This window comes from Rhea pennata, chromosome 5, assembly GCF_028389875.1.
Source record: "Rhea pennata isolate bPtePen1 chromosome 5, bPtePen1.pri, whole genome shotgun sequence".
Taxonomy (NCBI): domain Eukaryota; kingdom Metazoa; phylum Chordata; class Aves; order Rheiformes; family Rheidae; genus Rhea; species Rhea pennata.
Window position 1 is genome coordinate 64,017,346 of NC_084667.1, and position 25,661 is coordinate 64,043,006.

The window sequence follows — 25,661 nt, forward strand, 5'->3', positions numbered from 1 at the left end:
CAAGACTAATTTCTTCTTTCTGTCCCCTTCTGATGCCTCTAGGTGTTCAGTCACCAAAAAAGAAATCACAGCTCCTAGCTGATGAAAGACAGGCAGAAGGCAATAGCTTCTGTTTGTATTTGGGTTTACGCACATTTCATAGTCTATAGAAAGATCTCAGGGATTGCAACTAGACTGAAAAGGTGGTTACATAGGGCAGAGTCTGTGCCCCCTCTGTCCACCGTTCCACCAGAAGAGGAAGAGATGGGTCAGATTTCTGCAATGACTTTTGCAACTACACCAGCATGGCTTTCTAGCTGTTTGGACCTGCCTGCAAGCCAGTACAGAGAGAAAGCTGGGAACCATGTTCTCCAGCTGCTCTTTCAAAACCTGACCAGAGAGCCAGTGAGAGATGATGACCTTCCCCCTTTGGCACCAAAGGAGTCCTGTCAGTTGCCCCACTGCCTAAGATAGATGAAGGCATCTGGTTAAGTTAGCAAATGTGGAGCTGCCCTGTGCATGCAGGGCTCATGTGTAGTGTATGCTCGTTTGCTGCACATGTGCAGTGTGGTCTCTACACACCCGCACAGCCCTGCTCCAGACATACCAGCGTCCTTGCTGCAAAGGAGCAGTGGCCGCAGCAAATTCAGATAGGCTCCCTTTCAGGAAAGTTGGGGTCAGAGGCAGGCTGATATCTCCATGCCCCCTGAAGTGTACAGTCTCCAAAACCCACAGGACACAGATGGCTTTTCCCTTCATTGCAACAAAAGGGCTGGAGGAGGTACTTAGTTTTGCGAGGAGAATCTAGCAAGCTGAGTATGCGGGGGGGGGGGGGGGGGGGGAATGGGAGAGGAAGTTTAGTGAGCCAAGGGGCAGAAGAGTGGGGAAAGGGGAATAATGGCTGAGAAGAGAGACATAGTGTTCAATGGCCCCAGTAATGGCCAAGGGGGACTTGGGCTGGGTATGTGCAACTCAACACACTCACAAATGATATGTAAAATAGAGCAAACAGCAATGTGACAAAGCACAGGTGGTGCAGAAGTACTCAGAGTAGTAAAAATAAAAGCTAACTGCAAAGAGTTGCGAAAGGGACCTCTTAAAATTTGAGGCACTGGATGATGAAACAGTAGAGAAAATTCCATGGTGATAATTGCAAACTGCTGCACATGGGAGAAACAGCCATGACTACAGATACACACTCATGAGCTCTAAATTATCTATCATTTCTCAGGAAAAAAGATTCACAGCATTATGAATAATCCAATGAAAATATCAATTCTGTGTTTGGGAGCAATCAAAAAGGCAGATAAAAGGTTAGAAACCAGTAGAGTGGTGGTAGACAACAAAACCTAACACCATAGATTACTATGGTGTTACTGCAGCAGTAAATCCCCTGTGTACCCATGCTTTGAATTGTGCATGCAGTTTGGGCTCTCCCCAGTTCCCCTATGGCAAAAAAATCCAGATAGAGCTAGAAAATATGCAGAGAAGAGTAATTAACATGATCTCCATATGAGGAAAGCTTAAATAGAAGTATTCACCTTGCAAAACAGATGGATAAATGACAAAGATATATAAAACCACAAGCAGCACAAAGATGTAAATAGGGAACAATAGCCATTATTTCTTACAATAGAAGATCTGGAACATATCACAAGATCATTCAGAACAAACAAAAGGAAATGTTTCTTCAAACAGCCTGTAATTAAATTGTGGAACCTGTTGCTATATGATATCATGGAAATTGAGAGCAAAAATGAATTAAAAATGTGATTAGACAAGTTTGTGGATATACCTCCTTTAAAGACTGTTAAGCAGAAAGATGTGGTTTCAATATCTGACTCGGGAAATCTTTAAGCACAGATTGCAGGAAACCTGCAAAGTTATATTGAGGAAGGAGGGCAGAGGAATTTCACTGCATGCTTTCCCTATTTGTATGCGCTTTCTGTAATCATCTGCAGCTGGACAGCCTCACAGGCAGGATCCTGAGCAGTACAGACCTTTGGCCTGACCCATCATGACTCTTTATAATTCTTACTCTATTTCTGTAGGTTAGGAAGGGAAGCATAGGGCACCAGGCATGGCATTTTCCTCTGAGAGAATCATTGAGGCAAAAAGCTATTGAAGGAACATCTAGAAGTATGATTTTTTGTGTGCCAATACCTGCGAGAGAATTAAACTAAACAGTGTCAGAACTCACATGTGCTTAGGCAAGGAGAACACTAAAGAGAGAAGGAAAATTACTAGATTGTTAACATATGAAGAAAATATTCCACCTAGACTTACTAAGAGATGACAAAAGGGAAGAAGCAAATCTCTGAGCCCTGAAGGGGTGTGAGAAGGAGGTGACGGTGCCCCGATCCTCTGGGACAGGGTCATGCAGGGGAACAGCATCATATCACAAAGGACTGTGAGTCAGAGACTTTGGCGCTCCTTGGGAAGAGTCAACCAAGAAGAAGGCAGCTCACACACAACACAAAGTTTAGCTGGGCAAGGCCTTGTTGTAAATCGCTCCTGGACCCATACACCAGAGCATCTGCATTTCTCAGGCCTTCAGGTTGTCTTATATCCCAGTTTTAGTCTTCTGCTTCCTCAGTCCTCTTCCATTTTACAAGAGTGATTTAATTTTAGCAATCCACTAAAACACCACTCTTTGCTGGGGGCCATCTACTAGCCTTTTCTTTTGAAGGTCTGCCACTGATCTAATCGCTTTTCTTCAGGAGCTGTAGGAAGCTCTGTCTGTTCCCTTTCTGTTCAAACAGCCTGTTACTCATCTTTTCCTTCCCCTTCCTGCTTGCCTTTCTCCTTTCCCGTTTTCCTTGATGCTTTCACTTTTTAATAACCAAGCCATTGGATTAACTAAGGCTCACAGTTACATGGTTCCCTGGTGGACCAGACTCTTTGAAATCCTTTTTGACTCCCATGGGAGTCAAAACTAGATTGACTCCAAAACTGGAGTTTACCCATGTCCTGTCTTTATGCTTGGCACCTGGCAAAATCGGAGCTGTTTTGTAAGCTTTGGGGTACATGAGACTTAGAATTTGTTTTCCGTGACACAAGCCTGAGAAGTTTTTAAAGATACTTCCAGGCAGGTCTGGACAGTCAACTGAGGCCTATAACAAGGCAGAGTTATACTTACTGGTGATGTATTTCCTGGGAATGACGACGGCAATGGTTAGGAAGAGTTACGTTGAAAAAAGTCCATATTAGAGCTAATCTTCATGAATAAGTTTACATTACCTAAATGAGCACTTAAAGGCATTTATTTATTAAATATGTTACATTACATATACATTATGAAATATGTAAGTGATCCAGCTATAGAACAGGGTCAAACACCAGCTCAGGGAAAGAAGAGCAACCAGGAAAAGGACGCTGGATATGAGTTTCAAAAGATACACATTGGTACCCCTCCATCCGAATTTCTGTTCTCAATAGGAGGTAGAAATTCAAGTGAATACATAGAAAGCCAGAGGTTAAGTGAACAACATCTGGGAAAGGAAATGGTAATAGTATATTGAAACAAAGACAGGGAAAGTCAGTTTCATCTGCATATGCAGAAGCATTATGTCATGAAGTCCCTTTTGATATAAACATGGTAAAAGCATATCTACAGTATTGCATCTAGTTTCAGAAGACTTTTAATAAAAAGAACAGAACAAATTACATAGAGCTTAAAACTTGTAGAAAAATGAAAACAGAGAGTGACTTATGGGAAGCTATGAATACATCAGCAAGGAAAACACTAGGGAAAGACGAGTTGTTTAAGCTGTTGGCACAAGAACAAATGCCTGCAAACTGGCCATGAATAGATTTAGGCTGGAAATCAGAAGAATTTGTCTAGCCCCAAGAGCAGTGAAATTCTGGAACAGCCTTCCAGTAGGAATAAGAGGGACAGAACACTCTACCTTATTTTAAAATGACGTGAATAGTTTATATAATATTGTTGCCTGAAATAGAAAAGGACTGTACCTGGCAAGCCAGAAAGTCCCTTATATTTTTGTATTTCAAGCAGTTATGTATTATTGGATGAATATAGATTTGAGAACATAAACATCTGAAGGACAGAAAAGTTCCAGGGAGAAGAAATACTTTCTTCACAGTCTTCCCAAGAGTGAAGTGGCTATGCTGTATTTACTCAAAGGAACTGGTGGATGACTCATCATTTGGATTGTCTAATATAAGATTGAATAAAATAGTAATCAAGATACTGTCCTGATGTCTCCTGCAGTGATGAGTGTAATGAACAAGACAATCTTAGTTGGCCTGTCTTCATCATGAATCATGTAACAGGACCCTGCAGGTTCAACCACTGGAGCCCAGTGACAAAGATAGATAAACAGGAAAATAGATTCTCTTTAGTCATTGTTAAAAAGGAAGAAACATTGACCAAAAGTCAAAGACTTGAGGCTCAAGACTCTTATCTGTTCATCTCAACTTGCAAGCAAGTGGAGTCAAGTTTCCATGTTAGTAGGGTCTACATCCTAGGAGGATGCCTAGCGAGGGCATTTTGTTTCTGACCATACCCACTTACACAGATCTCAAGCTGTTACCCTTTTTTCTTAATATACAACCAAACTGCTAAAAGCATTGATATTTTGGGCTCTGTCCAAGAGCTATGGATGTATAATTAGGGTAAAAACCACTTCAAGTCCTCACTTTTCTTTTTCATGTACTCACTCAATATAACTCTCAATTTTGAGAATACAAGAATTGGACAAAACACTATCACCAATACTTTTCCCTCCAAAAATCCAGGTTCAGAATAATAAATTACCTCCTACTGATTCTGTTGAAATGTTTCAGCTGGCAAGATGGAAATACAAATCCAGAATCCAAAACATTATTTTGAGACAGTGCCATTTAAAGCATTAAAAATTCACAGTTCCCGTATTAGAACTATTTTAAAACTTATTTGATAAAAGGCTGCCTGTTTTCATAAACATAGTGTTGATGGTCAAAGGCTTAGATACTTTATATACTATGAACTTTCCAAGGCAGGGATTCATCTGTGCATTTTGGGGAAGGAAACATTTTCTTCACAGTCCAGCAGAGGGCCCTGTACATGATTTCATCACTGGCTAAAGGTGGCTGAAATTACACAGTGGCTGGAGAAACCAGCAGAGCCCTTCTTTCAGCTGGGGTTTGATTTTTTAAAGTACTCAATTATATTAAGAAATAAGCAGGCCACAAGTTATAAAAGCATGTAGTCAGACTTACTTATCTACCCACTCCACTGCAAAATGCTGAGAATAAAAATGATGATTTTAAGGGTTATTTATACCAGGGATTAATCCTGCCTGGTTTTGCTTTTTCAGCACTGACATCAGCCAGAGTGTGGAGAATGTGGGCTTGTGTTCATTGCAAACATTTAATTCACAAAATAAAGCCACAGATGGGTAGAACTGGTAAGAATTTGCAGGTTGTTGTTTCCAGTTTGAATAACGCGATATACAGAATGCACTACAAAGTGATTTTGAAATGTACAGCAGTAATGTTCCCTTTGAAGTTCTGATATCAAGTGCTAAATGATATATCAATTAAATGCAAAAAAAAAAAAAAAAAAAAAAAAAAAAATCCCAACCCTGAAAATACTACACAAAATCTGCTTCTTTGAAGTCAACAGGACTAATTACACATATAAGATAGAACCCGGTTCTACAGCACTTCTGTTAACAGAAGTTTAATTTCATAAATATAAATACCAAACCCTAAAGGTCTCAGAACAGTTCCAGCTTGCCTTCGCAGTGGTGAATGAAGTCCCTGCCTCACTCAGAGATCTGTAGAGCTCTAGCATCCAAATGTCTCATAACTGTGTTTATCCTTACGAGAGAGAGGGGACAGTTCTCATATCATGTTTGCTATGTGGCACCAACAAGCAAAGGCTAAATTAAGAACGGTTAGGCACTATCTTGAAGAATATTATAAAATTTAGCTATTAGGCAGGTAGGACCATCTCTAAAGGGCAGCTAGAAAAGTCCAGCATTTCTTGTTAAAGAAATCTTTGCAGGCTGATTCTCCTATGACACCTGTGCCATGCCAAATTCTAAATGGAAGTATATCAGGACATTTCTCTGTTTTCTCCACCATGCAAGCTCTAATATTCAGCATCTATGAATTTCTAGAAACATGAAAATGGTACGTAATCAACACGCAGACTTTCATAAATGCCTGTACTGCATTAGCATAAATTAGGACTCAGATGCTAACCTCTAATGGACTTGCTGTGGAGCTCTGTAAGTGCACAGAGCACTCTGTTCACAGACAAACACCCTGATGTAAACGCAAGGGAGTGAGAACACAAAAAACCAATTCTGCTTCTCTGGCAGCTAGCACTATCTTTTGAGTATTAATCTAACTATCCAGTGATGGATGAGCATGAGACTTTTTTTTTGATCAATTCCATAGTTTCTTTTCAGAAGAGCAAAACATCTGTTTGCAGACATAATTGCCTCCTGGGAAGATTACAGAGGGGCAACCCCCTTAAGTAAGTCTGGATGTTTCACCTGGCAGACATTTATACAAAGCTCATATGTTTCTTTTGAAAACCTTGGCTCAGAGCAGAATAAGTTAATCATTTCTGGCTAGACTTTTGTCTCACTTTCTTCAGCTTCTCCTGAAAGCAGATACGCCAATATTTATATTGTTATTTTTGTTCCACTTTTGCATCTTCCCATTATCTGCACCATTGCCTGTATAAATTTCTGGCCACTTCGTGATTTGTTCAGAGCTCACATAGGCTATGTTGTCTAATCTTTTCTTTTCAGCTGGATCATTAACAGTGACATTAAATAGCACCAGACCCACTGGTGTCAGGCTGGTTGTTTTCTCTGTGATAACTGGCCTTGGGAACTGCTCTGCCTGGGTTTGAAGAAGGAAGTCCTGTTACATGCAGCTCAGGATCTCCAACGGGCCCAGTTCTAGTGCTGCTCCTGTTAGTAAACGTGGGCTAGGCTCTCAAGATTAGGATGAGCACTCTAAAAACAGAAGTAGTTCACTGTTCTAGAGGTGCTTGTGAACAACACTTGCAATAGCAGAGCTGCTGCTCCTGCACAGAGGATGTACTTGCAAATAATGCCACCAGCTGTGCTCAAAGATTCACGTGCAGGCTTCTAGCCCAGTGTCCTTCAGGACAGGGAGTTATTTCATTATAAATATATTCTAGAGGTGAGTTCAGAGCCTTTGAGACGTAGCTGTTGGATGGGAATTCAGCTACCAAACACTACTGAAACTAGGACACTACTGAATGTATCTTGTCTATGCAGAGCTCCCCCTCCTACTCGCCCATCTACTCTGCTCAGCTCTCCTTCCCTACCAAGAGACTGAAGCTGGGAAGAAGGGGGAAACAGGCACTGTTCACCAGAGGCCTGGTGGATATTCTCCTCTCTAACACCTGATATATTCGCATCACATGTCTGTTCACATGGTCAACAATTTTGTTGTTTAAGCTCCTGTCACTAGATTTGCTTGTAAAATTCCCATTTCAGAGATGCAGAGGTAATCCTCAGTGCTCCTGGGGCGGCTGGTGATATGGAGGGGATGAAGGACTGAGCAGTCAGTCAAGCTTACCCGCGGAAGACACCACCTTTAATCACATTTCATTACAGCTGGAGAGCTACAGATGCCGAAAGCTCTTGTATGAATATGGAATTAAAGGGCTAGGCAGGGCCTTTATAGTCTGCTGTGGTAAGGCTATAGCTAGGCAAAACTCAGAGTGGGAATACTATGCTGTCTGCTAAGGACCAGGGATATGGGCTTTGAAAATGAAGGAAAGTTAAACAGTACAACATGCTGGTATTTGGAATCTGGTATTTGCTGCATTGCAGTTACTGGAGGCCCCAGTTGAACCAGTCTCCTCATTTGGTGTGGATCTCCTCATTTAGTGTGTGATGAGAGATGGCCCGGCCCAGGAGATCGTTTTAGGCACTGCGTTTTTGGACTTGCTACTTTTCTCATCTCTACAGTCATTCATTAAAAAAACCCCACGCTACACAGCTGTTTGTGGCCTTTGTTTGGGAGGGCTGTTATTCCACTGATATCTAAACTCGTATCTTTTCTGGGCCAGTTTTGCTGCTGTCTTACTGGCACTGGGTTGCTTCTGATTTCGGGAGAAAATTTGATGTAACATCCAGGGGCTGATCTGGAAAATGTTTGTGTCTCAGTAGGGCAGACTGGCACATACTCAACCCTGTGTCATTCCAGCATCTAGTCTATTTTGACTGAAAATATCTTGGGCATCTCCACACAACACTGCTATGACTGCGGCGTGTGGAGGTATGCACCAGCTGCTGTATGGACACTGGTGCAGGCTCTGCAGACTGAAGCTCAAGGAGAATAATGTAGTGAAGCATTTATTTAGATTCTCAGGTAGGCTTTGGTTGCTGAGGCTGAATGCTGCAGTAATGAAGATATGTTTGTAGGACTCCTGGAATCTAGGGAGTTTAAGGTGAACTCAAACACATTCAAATGATCTGCAGACACTGCTGTGTGCAGATATCCTAAATAGATGAAGGGAGTCAGAAAAGTGTTGCTTTGCTCCAGGCTATAAAGCAGAGCTGGGATCTGAACCTGTGTGGTGGGATCCAGCAGAGCTGTGGGGGAAGTAGTGATATGGGTGACACCTTGAAGCTCTGCAAGAGATACCAATAAGATACCTTTCCAGATGCCTCTGCAGAAGGAGCAAATGGAAAGGATGTTGGAGAGGCTGCCCAGCCATACATCCTTTCCAGTATATCAGCTCTCACACAGATCTTACAGTGTTGAGGATGGAAAAGGTATAAAAGCTGAAGGTCCAACGAGCTACCTGGGGAGGAGCACTGTGTAAGAGCTGCTTGGCAGACTGAAAAATGATGGCTTTTGGCATGGGAACATGCAGTTACATCTGGGAGCAAGGAGAGGCCACATCATGGTTTCCCATGCCATTTGCCTCTCCATGAGAAGCTTGAGTAGTTTGGCTTGCCCAGAAGAAGTCATTATTTTCATCAGGAATCCAAGATTTTCTTGGGACTCCTTATAGCTTTATGGTCCTTGTAGGGCAAGAGTGTGCCTGGCATACCCACATGGGTCATGGAGTTTGTACCTGTCTGTGTTTGAAGTAGATTTGACTGCAGGCCTTCATGCCTGGGAGGGATATTCATGCACGCTGGCCTGGACAGAGCTGTTGGACACTCCCATCGGTCTGCTGATTGAGGGCTGAAGGTATGAGACACGCACTGAAACCTGCTGCTCTGCAGTGCAGACACTGTGAGCTGAACACTGACCTTAGTTCAGACCGCTAGAGTCTTTTCTTTAGGTAGGGGAAGGTTGTTTCCTTTTTTTGTTAAATATGTCAGAAGCCTCTTTTCTTTTTTCTTCGCTTTTTCACATTGCAACCCATTTATTCTGAAACTTCGAGATAAATCCTCAAGGAAGAGCAGATGATTTTTTTTTCTTGCTGAATCAGTTGGTATACCCTAACATGTCCTATACTCTCTGCCAGTAATGTTACATCAGAGATCAAAAACCCCCCTGAGGTTCAAAGTCACTTTGGCCCAGCAGTGTACATCAGCCCCGGAGCACAAAGGGCTATAATGGAAGGAGAAGCAATTTGAGAGTATGTTTTCAGTTTTCATACATTCGAAGACTTATAATGTCCAAAGGGAAGAATGAGAGAATTAAATACCAATGAACAGACGATGATGAGCCCTGTGTAGGTCAGTTTTCAACATAATGCAATGCAACCTGTCAAGAGCTTTTTGTAAACTCACTGAAAACAGGAAAAAATCAGCTTTATTCCTTTGCTGCAGGTATTAGTTAAACTCAAAATTCTCTAGATGAAGCACACATTTGATGAAATCTTCATCCAGACCGATCTTACTGCAAGGATCCTAAAGAAGATCTGTAAACACTCTGGTGACCTAACCTTATACATGGCAGCCAGTGTTGTGCAGTTACATGTTTTTCTACAAATATACCAAAGGGATCAGTAAGGCTTTCTGTATATCTGTTCAGTTGTTCCCGAAGATTTTTTTTCAGTCATACTGTCAGACCTGAACTTTGCCGTCAGAAATGTGTATTCCACACCTGCAACAGTCAGTGGGAGCCCAGGGTTTGTACTCAGGGTTTGAAATCAGACCTGCAGTGCCCCAGCCCATATTAAGTGGTGCTGGAGCTGGGCTCACTCCTTTGTGTGAGACTGTTCCAGGTCACCTGAGGACTGTGCAGGAGCTGTGGAAATAAAGTCCTGTGTCGCACTGCAGTTGGGAGCCCTGAAGCAAAACGCACCTTCTTGTTTTATTTACATACACATCCCTCCTGGTCCCCATCTCTCTTCAATAAGCTGTGCACAGAGTCCATACTCTTCCCTCTAACTCTCCTACTATAACGGCAATGTCTATGTTTGCGCCAGCAGCCCTCAGATCATGATAACCTCTTTGGTTTATAGAAATGGATCAATCCTAGTGTATGTGTGTGCGCCCGATTCTGATGATTCTGCATTACCGTAAGACCTTTGTGACCGCGTATTGCTCTCACAGCAAAACTCTCAGGGACTCCGTGCTCTTACCAGCCTTTTCCTGAGCCCTCCAGTCCATTACTGAAACACACAAATAGCATCATAGGCCCAGCTCAGTCATTGACACGACAGAGAACCAGAGAGTTTGAACAAGGACATGTGTTAAGCTCTAAGGCAAGATATCTTTTTGAAAACCTACTGAATATCCTTAACATTATTAATAGTAATTGTGAAATCTCCAGAATCTTGCCAGAATCACAGTAACCAGGATCAGAGAGCATGCCATGCATGACATGATATTTGGACCATGCATTAGGTAAATTTATCTCCAGTGCTTGTGGTGAAATTTAGATTTGGGATTTTGGCAACAAGAACATGATGACCGAAATCGTATGTTACCAAACTGCAGCAAACACTACCCTATCTCAATGTAAACAAAGCAGAAGACATTCCTGTGAGCCTGTGCGTATAGGGCAGCTTAATCACTCTAGAGGCACATATTTTCTCCATTGGTCCATGAAGATGCTTGTGTTATTCAGTGCTCTATGTGTGAATGACAGGAGAAACAGTGCTTACGAGGAGCAGTGGATCAGGCAACATTTTCCATACATGCAGCCTCCATATGTGATGGAAGTTGGCAAGAAGCCACTACGTACTGCAAGAATGCAGGCAATGATTAATCTTTCTGTATCCTACCTTGTCCTCTACTATAAGTATCTTGGAGCTGGTATCAAACATGCACTTTCTGTCTCGGGTAACTTTGGAGTAAAGATTACCTGGACGGTAACTCAAAATAAAGCTGAATGTGGTAGACTCTGTTGCATGACATTTACCTCTGTAGTTGTTTTGACAAAGCAGCATCTCAGCAGGAAGATTCCCTGATAGTCTTTACCTTTTGTATTGCCATATTTCAACCGAGTGGTTTGGACCAGTTCTCTTCTAGCCCAGATGGTATTGTATGCTGTGTTAAAGCATATGTTGCCCTAAAACTAAAGTGACCTATATAATAATTGCTGATCTAGAAATAGTGCACAAAGCAGAGTAAAAACAGAAGTGGATTTGATGTCTTTGCTATTCAGTAATTAAATGCATTTAGGAGCTCAAAATGAGAAAGGAGTTATTGGTGGCTTGGTCCACACTGTCTTTTGGGACCTGCCTCAAGTACTGAACTCATCAGCCTATACCATGGGTTTGCAAGCGTGGCTGCAGGGCCAGGCAGCACCTCAAGAGCCCATGGGACCTTATGCATACAAGTGCACTCAATAACTGTGTACCATGAGTCACATTTACACAAGATGTCCCATAAGGCTGCAGCTCTTGGAGGGCACACAGAAGACAAATGAAGTGTTTATACCTACTCTAGAGGTGCTTTTTTCAGAACAATATAGATATAATCATATGATTTTCCCTTTTAAAGCCAAATTTTGCTGGTCTTAATCTGCAGCAGCTCCACACTAGAATTAAAGCATGTAACTCCAACGAGGATAGTATGCCCTATCGTTACAGTCACATTTGCCACACACAGTTCTACAGCATGGAGGTTATCCAAATTACACAACAGTTGCTCTACTTGTAATGTGATTTGATTAATCTTGAGCATGTTGCTCACATTGGCCCTTGATATTTCAGTTGCAAAACTGCAAAATGACCTCATATCTCTGGTCTGTCCCACCTTGCTGAGGAGCACATATGTGAAGCTTTTTTGCTGGGGAGCTGATACTGAACAGCACTGACTCCATCAGTTGCACAACAGTTCCCAGAAATAAGCCCTAGACTTGAGTTAAGAGAAGAGGGGAGATTCCCTGCAAAGATAAAACAGGTGGAAAGGCTTGAGACTACCTCTGAGGCTCTTCATCCTGCAAAATGGGCTCGCTCTGAGTTTTCTTCTTTGCATGGCAGAGCAGAAACGTATTAAGTTCTCAAATCCAAGCATGAACATGGGTTCCTGAAGCTGGAGAATGTCTTCAGCCTACCTAGGGGTGCCAGTGACATTAAGGTCACAGCTGGGCATCTGTTGCCCCAACAGGCAAAGAACCAGACTGGGATGCAGTGTTTTGGCTGGGGCAATTACTCTGCACTTTTTAGCTTGACTTGCACATCACAGGAGACAGGTCATGGAAAGTCCCCTTCTGCGAGGTGGTTAGTGTCTTCTGCATGGCAGTAAGTACCTCTTAAATTCATCTGTCAGTGCCAGAGCTCCATGCTATGTAAGAATGGGCCCATAACATGTATTTGACTCTGTTACCTCATCTGTGAAAGGATGGTGAGAATACTAGTTCCCAGTGGACTTGGGAAGTGTCGCAGATCCTGCCCTGCACTCCAGAACTCTCTTGCCTCTGGTGCCACTGTCAGTACTGTCGAGAACAGTGATCCCCAATAGTTCATACCACCTTTGTAGGCATCTTTTGACTTACGGGAATCATTAAACAAGCAAATACAATGGCAAAAAATAAAAATCAAAAGAAAAGAGGGAGGAAAAATAAAGCACACAGACACCTGCCATGAGTTTTGACAAATGTCATTTAGCTGTAATGAGCTGTGATCATCTCTCCCCTGCGTGGCTGCAAACAGACAGGAGCCAACAGCATGAACAAACCCAACTGCTTGGGAGCGGAGCGTGACTTCTCCTGCCAGCCGTGGGGCCGGTGGAGAGACCGAGGGGCACGGAAAGCTTTTTGGAAGTGCTTTGCCAGGGGCTCTCTTTCTCCTCTCTGTTGAAGCTTGGAGGTGCCGGAGGACTCAGCAGCGCTCCGGCAGCGGGTGCGTTGCCGTGCTTCGCCGCGGCGCTCCGTGGGATGCTTTAGCGAGGGGGGGGATGCTGAGGACGGGGATGCGAGCCCCGTGAGGGACCGCAGGAGGGGAGGGAAGTGCGTGCAGGGCTGCCAGGGGGGCTTTCCCTCCCCTGTGCGCGGAAGTCGCTGCCTACTCTGCTGAAGCAGTTAAGTGGGGGAGAGTTGCAGCCAGGCTGGCAGATTCCTGCCCTGTGATATGCCAGCCACAGGGTGACGCAAGGGCTGGAAGGCTCCAACTAAACAAGCCATTTTCACCTGCGTAATAAGCGCTAGCGGAGATACAGCGGCAGCAGCGGCGGCGGCTCCTAGTCCCCCGCAGCCGGCCAGGCTCCAGTGCGCCGGCGGCAGCACCCAGCCCTCGGTGGCCACCGCAGCTTTCTGCGGCTCCTGCTGCAGCCGAGAGCCGGAGCCCCGCGGGCGCCTTGCAGGCAGCATGTCAGCCCCGCCGGACCCCCAGGACCTGCTGCTGGCGGGCGCCGGCGGGCACTGGGCTGCAGCCGGGGCAGACCAGTTCGCAGCTGGGGCTCCGCTGCGGGATGGGGATGGGGCTCAGCAGCGGGAGCAGCTGGTTTTTGGCTCCGCCAGGGAACACTCACCCATTGCCATGGCGACTGCATCCCCAGGTAAGAGGCCAGCGGTACCCAGGGATGCTCAACAAAGGCGCCGCGGCAGCAGCAGCCCTCGCTCAGCCCTTCCCCAGCTCCTCACCCAGCTGAGCTCCTCAAAAACATTACTGAGGAGTTGGTGAGAGCACGAAGGAAAAGAGAAAATAACAAGGGATTTCGATCTTTGCAATTAATTGTATTTGCTGGGGTGGGGGAGGGTGGGTGTGCAGGACCCAGCCAAGTTCCCTGAAGCTCTTTGCAGTTTGCCAGGCACAGGGCATCCAGATTGCTGTTAAATGCTGGAGGGCATTTGATTTCAGCCTGATTTGGTGGGGCTCTGTCCTCATTTGTCTTACACCTGTACACATCTGGAGGGACAGAATTCAAAGGAGTTAGCCCAGTTATTCTCTGTTTCCCTGAAATTCCTGCATGGCCCCTTGTTTTATTTCAACACACAGAGTTTAACAGAGTGACTGCTTTGCAGTGTTTTTATGTTTTCTGCATGGTTTGAGACACATCCATTTAAGAATGACGGGCTTTTTGATTGCAGTGTTTTCCTCTGTTTTTTTAAGTGTATTTAACTCAAAGTGCATGTAATTTACCTGGGCTTTCAGGTTCAGTGATTTTCCATTTACTTTTGGGATGTATTTGTTTTTCCCTTGGTTTAAGATTTATTTCTGTAGTGCATGTGTTAATAGCAGGTGCATATCTATTAATGAACCTCAGAAGGCTTCAGCTTCTGGTAGAAATACTTGAGGGAAAGTGGCTTTCCTTTCTCCCTGATGACATTTCCCCATTTCCTTTTCTGCTTCCTGTCCACCAGCGAATCCAAATAACCGTGCCTTTGGGAAGCTGGTGAGGCCATCTCGACTGCTCTTCCCTGGGAAGTAGACGTTCCCCTTATGCAAGCTGACAGCATTAAACTTGCGTTGACCAAGTTGAGGGTCAGGGCTTGGGCAGGGATTCAGTCTCGGTTATGCAATAGCTGCAGGAGCATTAGGAGCTGCGTTTTGGGGCTGAATCCTCCCTAATCCCCTACAGTCAATCAGCACAAAAGAGTAGCCGGCTGGTAGCAAGCCCGTCTGCATGACTCCGCGTATTATTCCGCTGACACGCAGCCGTGTGGCTTTTCCAGGGCACGCGAGCGCATCTGGGCGTGCGGGCGCTCTCAACATGGATGTTCCCCCCGTGCCTCTCCGTCTGCTCGACGCTGCCGAGCTCGGTAGTGAAACGGGATCTAACGCCCGTCGGCTGCTGGGGGAAACGTTTCGCTGTCGTGTAGCTCGGGGCGGGCAGCAGATGTGCTGCCGCGCGGCTCGCTCGCTGGTCTGAGCGGCAGGTCGTGGGACGTGGCTTGGTGCTGGAGCGGGAGGCAGACGGCTCGCGGCGCGAGGCCGTTCTCCGCGCGGGCTGGGGGCGGAAAGTGGGGCAGGGACGGGCCCCCTAGGTAGGGTTGCCTCATCGCTGTAGCGGCGTCAGGAAGGGAGGGAAGATCTTGAGCGCTTTTGTTGTTCGCTGATGGATAAAAATACGGCCGCGCTGGATCGCAGCGTGTAGAACAAAGAGGGCTGCTCTCCGAAACGGCCTAAGTGCCCAGCGAGTCGAACGACTGTGGTATTGCTTACGTTTAATGAAAGCGTCTTCAGGCTTGAACTCGTCTGAGATTCAGACTTCCAGAATGCAGAGTAGAATGGAGGAGAGAGAGAAAGAGAGAAAGAAGGAGAGAAAGAAGGAAGGAAAGAAAGAAAAAGAAAAGGAAAAGAAACAAAAATAGAACGAAGAAAAAGGAAGAAGGGAAGAGAAGGAAAAGGGGAAGAAGGGAAGAGAAGGACAGAAAACAGTTTTCTGCTTTTGCAGTTCTCCACAAAGGGGCTTTGGACCTCTCTGCCTGTGCCAAGCTGTGGCGCGGTGGAGATGAACAGAGCAATACAGACCTATTCTGGTGTTTACTAGCTGTAGGTTGACAGGATGTCCGGTTAGCAATATCATGAGAGTAGTTACGTTTTAAACGTTTTACATTTTGTTTTCAGTATTTAACAAAGCAATGGTGTGTGTTTGCGTGTGCATCTACTGAGGACGCCAGGCAGAGCAGTATCAGAGCCAGAGAAGCTCCCGAGTCCCCAGTCTCCGTTTCCATCCGTGCCTGCGGTACCTGTAGTTTCTGTTCTGGATTACCCACAACAGCTGCCCCCCCTCTCCCCTTCCCTGGGCAAAGCAATTGCCTTCCTGTTCCTTCTGCATGATTAACTATTCCTGAATTGCTGAATAAGAAGCCATGACATATTGCTGCATGTCTAAAACTGTCACCTATTTCAGAAAACTATTTAATTCTGCGGCTTAGAGGGTGACTCCTGCATGTTCCCAAGCTGTAGGAATGACCCAAGTGAGAGATCCCCGGCTCCAGCAAGTATCATAAACTTATAATACGCTCTATACAGGCAGACAGCTGGGGATACTTTAGACAAGGACCGAAGCATCCGAACAAGAGTGGATTGATCAGTATGTTTTCTAGCTAGCTTCCTGACACACCCCATATCTTCATCCACTCTTCTTGCACTATTCCTTTTTGTCACAAATATTGTTTATACTCTTTGGTGCGAGACCGGGGTTTGAATACTGAGAGATTGTCCTAGCATGAAAATAACTAAAAACAAAAAATGAGAGTTCATTGCAAGTTGTACAGAAGTTTTCTACGCCACCTAAAAATCTGCAGACTTTCCCTGATCTGTTTTTTTTTTCTTTTTCCTTCTTTTATTTGAGAAACAGCCAGTGATTGTTGAAAGGTTCAGGAATATTTTCAAGCTGGCCATGGGCCCAGCTTTGAGCCAAACTGTCTTTGTGTCAAAACCTTGTGAGTGATTTCTGAATGACGAAAAGCAATGGATTTCACTCCCTCTTCTTCAGGTCAACCAAAATCAGTAGTGACTGGAACTGAAGAAAAAAATCTCCACTAAGCTGAGGAAAGCTGAAATATCAAACGTATGAGTCAGGGTATAAGGAGCTACAGATCCTGCACCTGCTCCATCTCCTATGGAGCTGCCCTGTTGGATGAAGATTGACTCCAGCAGCTTCTGCACAGGGGCAAGATGAGAAAACAGGATTCCTCCTGCTTTTATACTTGGTTTTATTGAAAATGTTCCTCTCTCTCCAGTTACTCCTTCTCAAAGATGGATTTGGTTCAGGATGAGAGGAGCTTGCAGGCAGCTCTTGCAAGGACTGGAGCCTAAGGCAGTCCTGAAAGGCTGCTGAGCAGTTGCATGTTTGTGAGGAGAGCCCCGTGTCACCCAACACACCATCTGGTCACAGATTCTGTTATTTATTTTTATATACCAACAGTGATTAAAATTGCTTGAAAAGGATTATTTCCAAAAATATTACACAGGCTATCAGGCATTTCCCAGGATAAATACATATGCTTTCCTTCAGAGAAATGGCAAATGGTAAAAGTGGACTCTACCTCCTTGGTGCAGGTGTGTTTGGTGGGAAAAAGAGCAGGAGCTCCTTCATATGTTGATTCCTGTGGCAGGATCTCGCAGGGGTGGGACAGAGTCTTGTGCATCGGTGGATACCTGCAGGGATTTACTTGGCAGTGGCGGCATGTCCATAAGTCTCCATGAGTGAGGTGGTGAAGGCTGACACTGAGTCCTACCTGCTGTTACTCTCTCCAGGATGCTCTTGACCTTCGGGTTGGTCCAGGAATCCCTAGTAATCCTTCCCCATCTCATAACTGCCTTCACAGAGAGGTTGCAGGTAGGAGCCAGTTGCCCAAAGGAGAGGTGTCTGGTGCCACATGACATACCGCTAGATATCAACACATCTTTATGGGGATGGCAAATATGGCATGGAGCCTATAGGAACCCTTCTGAAATGGCATCTAGGTGGGGGTCCCCCAAGTTGTCTAGATGACACTTGGCATCAGAGCGTGGAGATGTGTTGAAGGCCTTTTGAGGCCATTTGTACTGCAAAGGTTGAGATCCAAAACCTGATTTTTTAAGTTACAGTAGAAAGAACCTTGCTAGGCTGGATTTACTGACCTAAGCATCCTCCATAGGGGAGCTGAAGCAGTCGCTCAAAAATACGTTAACAGTTGCCAGACAACTTGCTCAAATTTAGCCAACTAAGGCCAAATTTAATCTCACTTTGGAAGAATGCTTTCAAAGGATTCATGTATATTTATGCCAGAACTATAATGAACATTTCAGTCCTTCCTGATTTAGAGAACTGAATTTGTTATTTTTTACTCTATTTCCTGGACTGGTCCCTCAAAACCTCTGAAATACTGCTGCAGTGAGGGTGACCAAGATTGTCTGGTGAAGGTTCCCTCTAACCCCTGGCTCTCTGTGCCTGGAAGTAGACTTTGCAGAAAGGGTGAGAAATACAACAGATTTCCTTTTGGGTCCTTCTGTTCCTATAATTCTCATGAAGCTTGACAGAGTGGCCCTTTTGCTGGAGCCCACAATCAGTCATCTTAAAAAAAAAAAAAAAAAAAAAAAAAAAGGAAATCCCTTTTGAAATGCCATCCTTCATCCTCCCCTCTGTAAGGTGGGAGCAACAACTCCTGTTGGGCTCCTTCAGGAAGTGCTTTGTGATCCGGGGATGAAAAGCGTTATTGGAGGAGTATAAAATCTCCCAGCATAAAATCTGCATGGCAACATCGTTTCTCAGATCTACGCCGATCAAAATGCCACTGCCTTTGCCCTCTTCCCCAGAGCAATGAAAGCAGCTCCATCCCCACTTTGACTTCCACGCTGATGGATTTCCTTCCCGTAGGGCTGCAGATAGGTTGAGCAAGAGGACAAGGCAGATGAAAGAGGCAAGCAGCACCAGCAAGGATGACTCACCTGCCTTATTTTAATCTTAATCACTCAGGAATTAAATGTTTTATATACAGGCAAGGGGTTCATGATGGCATGTGCCTGTGCTGGGGTGGACCTATGGGAATGAGCCAGGGCTCCTGTGAACCACCACCCTGCAGCTAATTAGGTGAAAACAGGACCTACGGCAGGCATTAACCATCCTGACTTGCAATAAGCACGATTTGTAATGAGTTCTCTACTTTAGAGGAAGTAAATATATGTGCTGCTGAGCACATGACATGATTCAGCACTCAGAAGGATGCCCAACATACAGGATTCCTGTTTCTAAAGACACTTCTAATTCTTGGTCAGCCTAATTTTCTCAACTGGCATATTTGACTGTGAGACAAGTGCCAAATTCTTGGCACTTACCTGCAAAGCAAGGCTCTAAATCGTGAGGACCTTGATGACAGATTTCAGTCCACCTTGTTTCACTAAAGCATCTAAGATCCTGGCTAACTGGATGGGGCACAGGCATATTCTTATCTGCTTTGAAAAATGAGGATGATCTTAAGCATATACTTAAAGGTAAGCATGAGCTGTGATGAATTTAGGGCTAAATGATGTACAAGATGTCCTGTGGGTAATGTGGCATTATTCCCCATTAGACTAGAGTGCTTCAGGCTACTTTTGTGTAAAATGGAGGTACCAGCACTTACCTATCTCTATACAACACTGTGAAAGTTATTATTTGCAGAAGGCCTTGGACGAAAATCATTCTAATGTTGGTGTTTAATTTAGTCTGCTATGTGAGCCAGGTGAGATTAAAGTTAGTTGGAAATGACTGCAGCCTTCTTAGCTCCTGAATATTTGAAAGGGACAGGCTTATCTAGTGGATATGGGCTTTATCCCTTGATATCTCTCAAAAACAAGGATTTTTGCACCTTTACTTAAATAACAGCTGCTACAAGAGTTCTCTGAGTGTTTCTTTCATTGCTGTAATGAGACACCTGCCCTTGATAGAGCTTCCAATTATCAGGAGAGGCTATCTAATGAAAGGGAGCCATTTGTTCTGGGATTAGCTTGACACGGTTGCTGTTAGGAGCTCCTTACCCTCGCCCTGGCCTGTGGACAGGGCTGCAGCGAGGTCCCTTCGCTGGGCTCTGGGCGAGGAGCGAGCGCGGGAGGCTCGTGGAAAGGGGCTGTCCGCACCGGGGTAGCCCTGCAGCATTATTTCAGCTCTGGGCTCTATCATGTCTTTAACGACGTGAATTACATCCTCGTCTTCAGCAGCGCCGATGCAGGGGGCATCTGAGTTTATCCCGGTTTTCTTCTGCTGAGCCTGGCCCCTTATACCCTGCTCTGAGCCAGGCTCTTGAAGGCTTTTGGAGGTGCTTCGAACAGAAGTGCTGGAGAGAACAGCTGCACTGGGGGCTTGCAACCAGGACAGGAGTCTTGCCACTGACTTCACTGCCCCCATGCAGGTCCTGGCCGAAGGGCTGGATCCTGACTGAAACCCCGGAGCCCAGAGCTGCCGCGCTGCTCTGCCCCACAGCGTCCCCAAGCCCTCCCTGCGTGCCTGCAAGGAGGTTTTGCAGGAGAGCGTCTCTCCACTGAATATTAATGCACTGAATTTCCATAAGCCTTAATTAGGTTGTTCCCCGATGTCCTTAATTTAGAGGCAAAAGAGACACGCTAGCTGATCGTGTGTGTAGGGACGGCTTTGCATTTCAGGTATTTTCGTTGCTATAAACTTCCGCAATGGAGAGTGAGGCAACGTGTTGGAAATTAAAGCTGTGCATCAGCTGCCCTGGTGGCTTCCCTGCCTCTCGTGGAGGTGTAGCTGTGTGGTACACCCTGCACCCATAAACATTTGCAGCTAGTGGTAGTAAAAATGAAGATATCTGAAATATCTTCCATCCCAGCCCCCCTGAATAGTCATAACAACGTGCATCCTGATTTAGTTCGTCATTTTATTCATCTTCTGGCTAGCGCTCAGCTCTGTCTTAGGCTGTGCCACATTTGCAAGCTCACCGTTCCCCCCCTTGTGTTACAAAGTTTGTACCTTCAGTAAACTTCATTGACCAAATGGCTCTAAACTGGAATTTTGCTAAGCTTTAGTTGATGCAATTGCTTGTGATGTGGGACTGCCTGAAAGCTGAGCACGCTTCCTCTGTGTTCACAACTTTTGCAGTTCTTTTAAGATACCGTAACGGAGCGTTCTTGATGTTGCTCCAGCACAAGCATTGCCTCAGTTGAAGGCAGAATTGATTTCTCATGACTTCCTGGTAATCCTGAATGTCTACGTGCATAACTTGAGATTTGCAGGCTGGAATTAATTTGTAATTTGGGATGGAAGGAGAAGCTCCAAGCTGCACAGGAGTCAGGAGAGGTCCCAGAGGAGTCAACCTCCTCTGAACACTTTGTGCATGAAATAAAATCGGGATTTGGAGGTTCCAGGCAGCAGCTCTGTTTAGTCTGAAATCCTTGAATCAAAATGGTTGGTAAGTGGTGCCTTCGTTACAGGCAAAATAGGGATTTTTACATCTCTGGGCAATGTGGAGTAGATCTTTAATAGATGGTATCTAATTCTCTACTCGGAAAGTTTCCTGTGGGTTTCTCTAGGCACGTTGCAGGCAAGCCAAGCAAGCGAATAATCATTTTTGTGCACAAATGTGGAGTCACTGAGTTAAAAACTGGGTTATTTTTACATGTGTGAAATAGGAATCCTGCCTTTGAAAATGCATGCCTGTCTCTACTGATGCCAGGAGCAAAGATCTGGATTTTAAGCATTTTGAGAAACTTGCCATTCTACAAAACTTTCAATAAGAGATAAAAGGATTTTTTAAAAAAAAATTAGGGTTGTTTTCAGAAATTGGGGTATGTTTTTTTCAAATTTTCCTCTAATTAGCATATTTTACTTGATTTAGCTGCCAGCCGTGTTTAGAAAAGTACCTTATCTACTTTTGGTTTTATAGGAAAATGTTTATTCCAAATTCACCTTAATTATACTTCAAAAGCATTAATTTTAATTATGTCTTGTAAAATTCTCCATTTTCAACTTCCATATCATGCAGTTTTTTTTTCTTTTTCTCTTTAAAAATAACTTTGGAGAACACAGAGGTTCTTACGAGCAGCTATCACCATAAAAGCCAGTTGTCATTTAGATGATTTTTTTTATTTCCTTCAATGCTTTTCTGACATTAGCCTTTCTAATTCAATTGCTTTACAGTAGAAGCACAGGTCAGAGCTAAGGAGAGAGGCTTGGGGATTTATACTCTGTAAAATACATGTGATATGCTTTCACTTTGAAGATGGTAAACAGACCATGTATAATCCCTGGAATATTTAGTAGATCTGCCAGGCCATGAAGACAGCATTTGTAATTTTTGTCTATCTACATACATTTTTACATGGTTGTCCATCCCTATGACATCCAAGCTCTATTCAAAAGCAACCTGAGGAGGGAAGGCTGAACAAGGAGTGAGAAGGGAATATATCATTTCACAGTAGGAGATTTTAGAGTTTGGGCTTTCTCCCCCCCCATCTCTCTGCTGTTGCTCTTTAATGAATCGTTCTTCTAACCTACTTTAAATTGAGTACCTAGCCTGCTAGATGTTTTGCAGATGAATCATACTGTGCAATGCACTTATGCATATCTGCAGTGCAAGTACATTGTCAGCTTGTATTTGATAAGCTACCAGCACATGTGTTTTCTTTTTTTTTTCTTGCAAGGTGGGGATGGTAGTGTTGTTCTCAATGTGAGAATAATGCATCTGCTGCTAATAAATCAACCCTGGTCCGAGAGTGTTTCACTGCTTTCACTACCATCTTGAGTAGCGTTATCCTTGGAGGTATAAATTAAAATGGAAAATACATAATCTGGAAAGCTTTCCAGAATCATCTTGAAGAATGTGAGCTTGATGTTACACTGGGATTTCTTTGGTCTGGAAGAGAGCTAACAGTGATGCTGAAGATGTGTTCTGATGACACCCTCAAGAGCAGGAAGATGCAGAATAGCAGAACAGCTACTTTTCTTTTACAGAATATCCTATTTTTTTTGCCTTTGTCATACAATAATTTCTGATGCTATCTGTACAAAAGGAAATGGATCTGTTTCTAGACAGTTCTTTGAATTCCTTCTGGTCCAAAAAGTACGGTTTTGGTTGCTCTCTTTTGTACTACTTGTCTCTTATTCTAACATCTGTATAGAATATATTATGTTTTTCTTCCTTAATCTGCAGCTAACTGCCTACAGCTGCTAGTGGGTACGGTCTCTCCGCTAAGTCAGGAAAAGCCTGGGCCGCAGGAATAAGGATTTCAGGAACTCCTGCTGGTTGTTCCCGCTAGGTGTTATTACAGCAGGGTTCCTCGCAGCCAAGGGGAGAAAAATATGCTGCAGAATGTGCTGATCTACACAAAAATATTTAACAAGGAGGGTTTGACTCTAGCAAAGGTCCAGCAGAAAAGAGGTTTTCTGCTTATCAACATCATCTTGGGGATGGAAATAGCAATGCCATGTCCTTCAGCACTTTCCTTAGGAGTCATTTTTCCGCTTCTCCTCCCCCAGCTCCCAAACCCACTGGATTCTTTGGTATTTACTGGAACCAGGAGCTTAGCAAGATTGCAATGTTTTGGAGCCTTTATAATGTCTCTGTTTCCATTTGCTTTCTCTCAGCCAACTTTCTGCCAAATCATTCCTTGCTTTCCAAGAGAGGGTGAAAAACACAGAATGCAAGATGAAGCAAGTATTTTTTGGGTTTGTTTTCTTGGGGAGCATAAGTGGGAGCATCCAGGAGAGATCTCCGTGAGTCAGCTCTATCCGAGGGATGCTCTTCAGGCGTTCTCAGCTGCCTTCCCAAAGATGGCAGCGCCTGGACTAGGGGTCGTTCTCTAGGTGGGTCACATCATGGTTCCCTAGAATAAAGTAAGGACCTTCACAAATGGGGGTTTGCTTTATTAAGCCATCCCAGTGTGCCCCCGAAGCCCATGGGAACAAAGACTGAGCATCCATCAGCTGCAGGAGGTGTGTGGGCACTTTGGAATTCAAGGTCTACACTTTTAAAAAACGGCTCTTGTGTTGGTTTAAATGTCAGGCCTCTTTGAGATGTCTTAGGATCAAGCCTCTTTACCAGTACGTGTGTTTTGGAAACATGAAAAACTATTTGAAAAGGAGACAACTCTTTCAAAAGGAGATAAATATCTACTGCTGTTTTGCTAATGGGGTGTCTGAGGCACAGTGAGATCTTACAAAGGGCCCCCAGCAGCTGAAGCTGAACTAGAACCAGGTCCACTGAGTCGCAAGCTGAACTAGAACCAGGTCCACTGAGTCGCAGGCAGAGCCAGGCTGCTTGAGTGTTGGCTTCATCGACATCTCAGGTTGGCTGGCCTCGCAGGCTGGGACTCCAAAAAGTCGTTTCCCTCTCCTGAAAAATGTAGGTCAGCTATTTTTACTTAGGTGCATGAAGATAATTTTTCCTTTTTTTTTTTTTTTTTTTTTTTTTTTTTTTGCTTTTAAACTCACATTAAGGATCCTTAGTTAAGTTTTGCAAATGTATTCACCCTTCCAGCTGAACAACATAGAGGGAATCCTGTAAGTACCATGCATTATTTGCCAGTTGTACGGATATAGCTCAATTTGCTGAAGCAACATGTTTCAACCTTTCCAAGCATTTTTTTTTCTGTGGAGCCTTCTATTCTGCAGGAAGATTTGCAGTTTGTTGATTTGAGATGAAAATAAAATTGAGACTAAAATGAAAATTTCCCACAGGATGGCATTTCTTTTGCAATAGCTCCAGTTTCCACCTAATGTCAAGAAAAAAACCCACAAACAACCGCAGTCAGGATGCTTAATTTCAACACTGCATTTATGACTTATCCTTTGTCATTGCTGTCTGAAGAACAGAGATACCAACACGCTTTACTCAGGACTTAAAATATCTATTAAATCTGAGAGCTAGTGCACTAACAAGTATGATTTGTTAGCACCGATTTAGCGCACTCGACACGAATGTGACCTTGGTTCTCTGTGCACTGGTGGAAATGGAGTCACCCCTGGTCCAGCCCATCTAGTGGCTGCTGAGCTTTAATACCAAGCAGGTTCTTTCTTTTTTATTGCAAATGCCTTTGCCACCAAAGTGCTGCAGATGGTGTGAAGTCCTCAGTCTTCTCGGGCCTAGCAGCTGCCCAGAGTTCTTGGATTTGAGGCTGGGGAAGAGAAGAGGTGAGAGTAGAAAGAAAACAGAATAGCAAGAGGGAGAAATCCAAACTGCTTTCAAGAGAGCTGAGTGGTTTATGGAGGGAATTAGGTAAAGCGATGTCTGCAGCAGTTGGGGGTTAGGTTTGGAAACTCAGCAGGTGCCTTCTGGTCTGCTTCTCCGTTCATGAGCTTAGGAAATGTTCTTTCTTAGCAAAACCACTCCCCTTATACCTGTCGTTTAATTGAAGCTATTAACATAATTACTTCTAAAAGGTTTTTGAATATTTTATACTTTTTCATTTATTTCTTTTATTAACTGGAAGGGCACAAAGTCTCAATTCTCCAAGGCAGAGAGAAGTCTGTACAAACCTTTGCCAGTATGAGTACTGCGCAGAGGAGTGCCATGCCGCAGCAGGACCTCTTGGGCCAACATCACTCTCCAGAGCCCTGGAGGATAGCCAGTCTCTCCCAGATCCTACAGCTCGCACAGGGGAAGTACATGGGAGACCGTGAAAACACAGTAATATCTTGGCCAACTGGAGAAATAGTCTGAATAAATAGTTAAGTGATGCAGCAGGGTCAAAGCATCTCAGCAGGAACAGCCAGCTGTGCGAGTACAGGATGGGAAACCACAGACAAGGTCCATCAGAGAAGGACTGAGGGTGTTGATGGTTATGAGCCAAACACGAGGCGATGTATGCTGCAAAGTTTGGTTGCTTTGCTGCTGTTTAGCAGCAAAATATGTCAAGACAGGGCAAATGGGCTTAGGAGCAGTGCCATGTTCGGTCTTGTACAGTG

At 44.3% G+C, this 25,661-nt stretch overlaps 1 protein-coding gene across 1 annotated transcript in view; it reads left to right on the forward strand.

Moving 5' to 3' along the window:
* Window positions 1-13,539: 13,539 nt before the first annotated feature.
* Window positions 13,540-25,661, forward strand: part of RTN1 (reticulon 1) — a 114,474-nt gene continuing 102,352 nt past the window's right edge. The window contains exon 1 of the mRNA XM_062577392.1: window positions 13,540-13,886. Within this exon, the coding sequence (XP_062433376.1) occupies window positions 13,697-13,886 (190 nt within the window). The 5' untranslated portion in view covers window positions 13,540-13,696. The remainder of the gene's footprint in view (window positions 13,887-25,661) is intronic.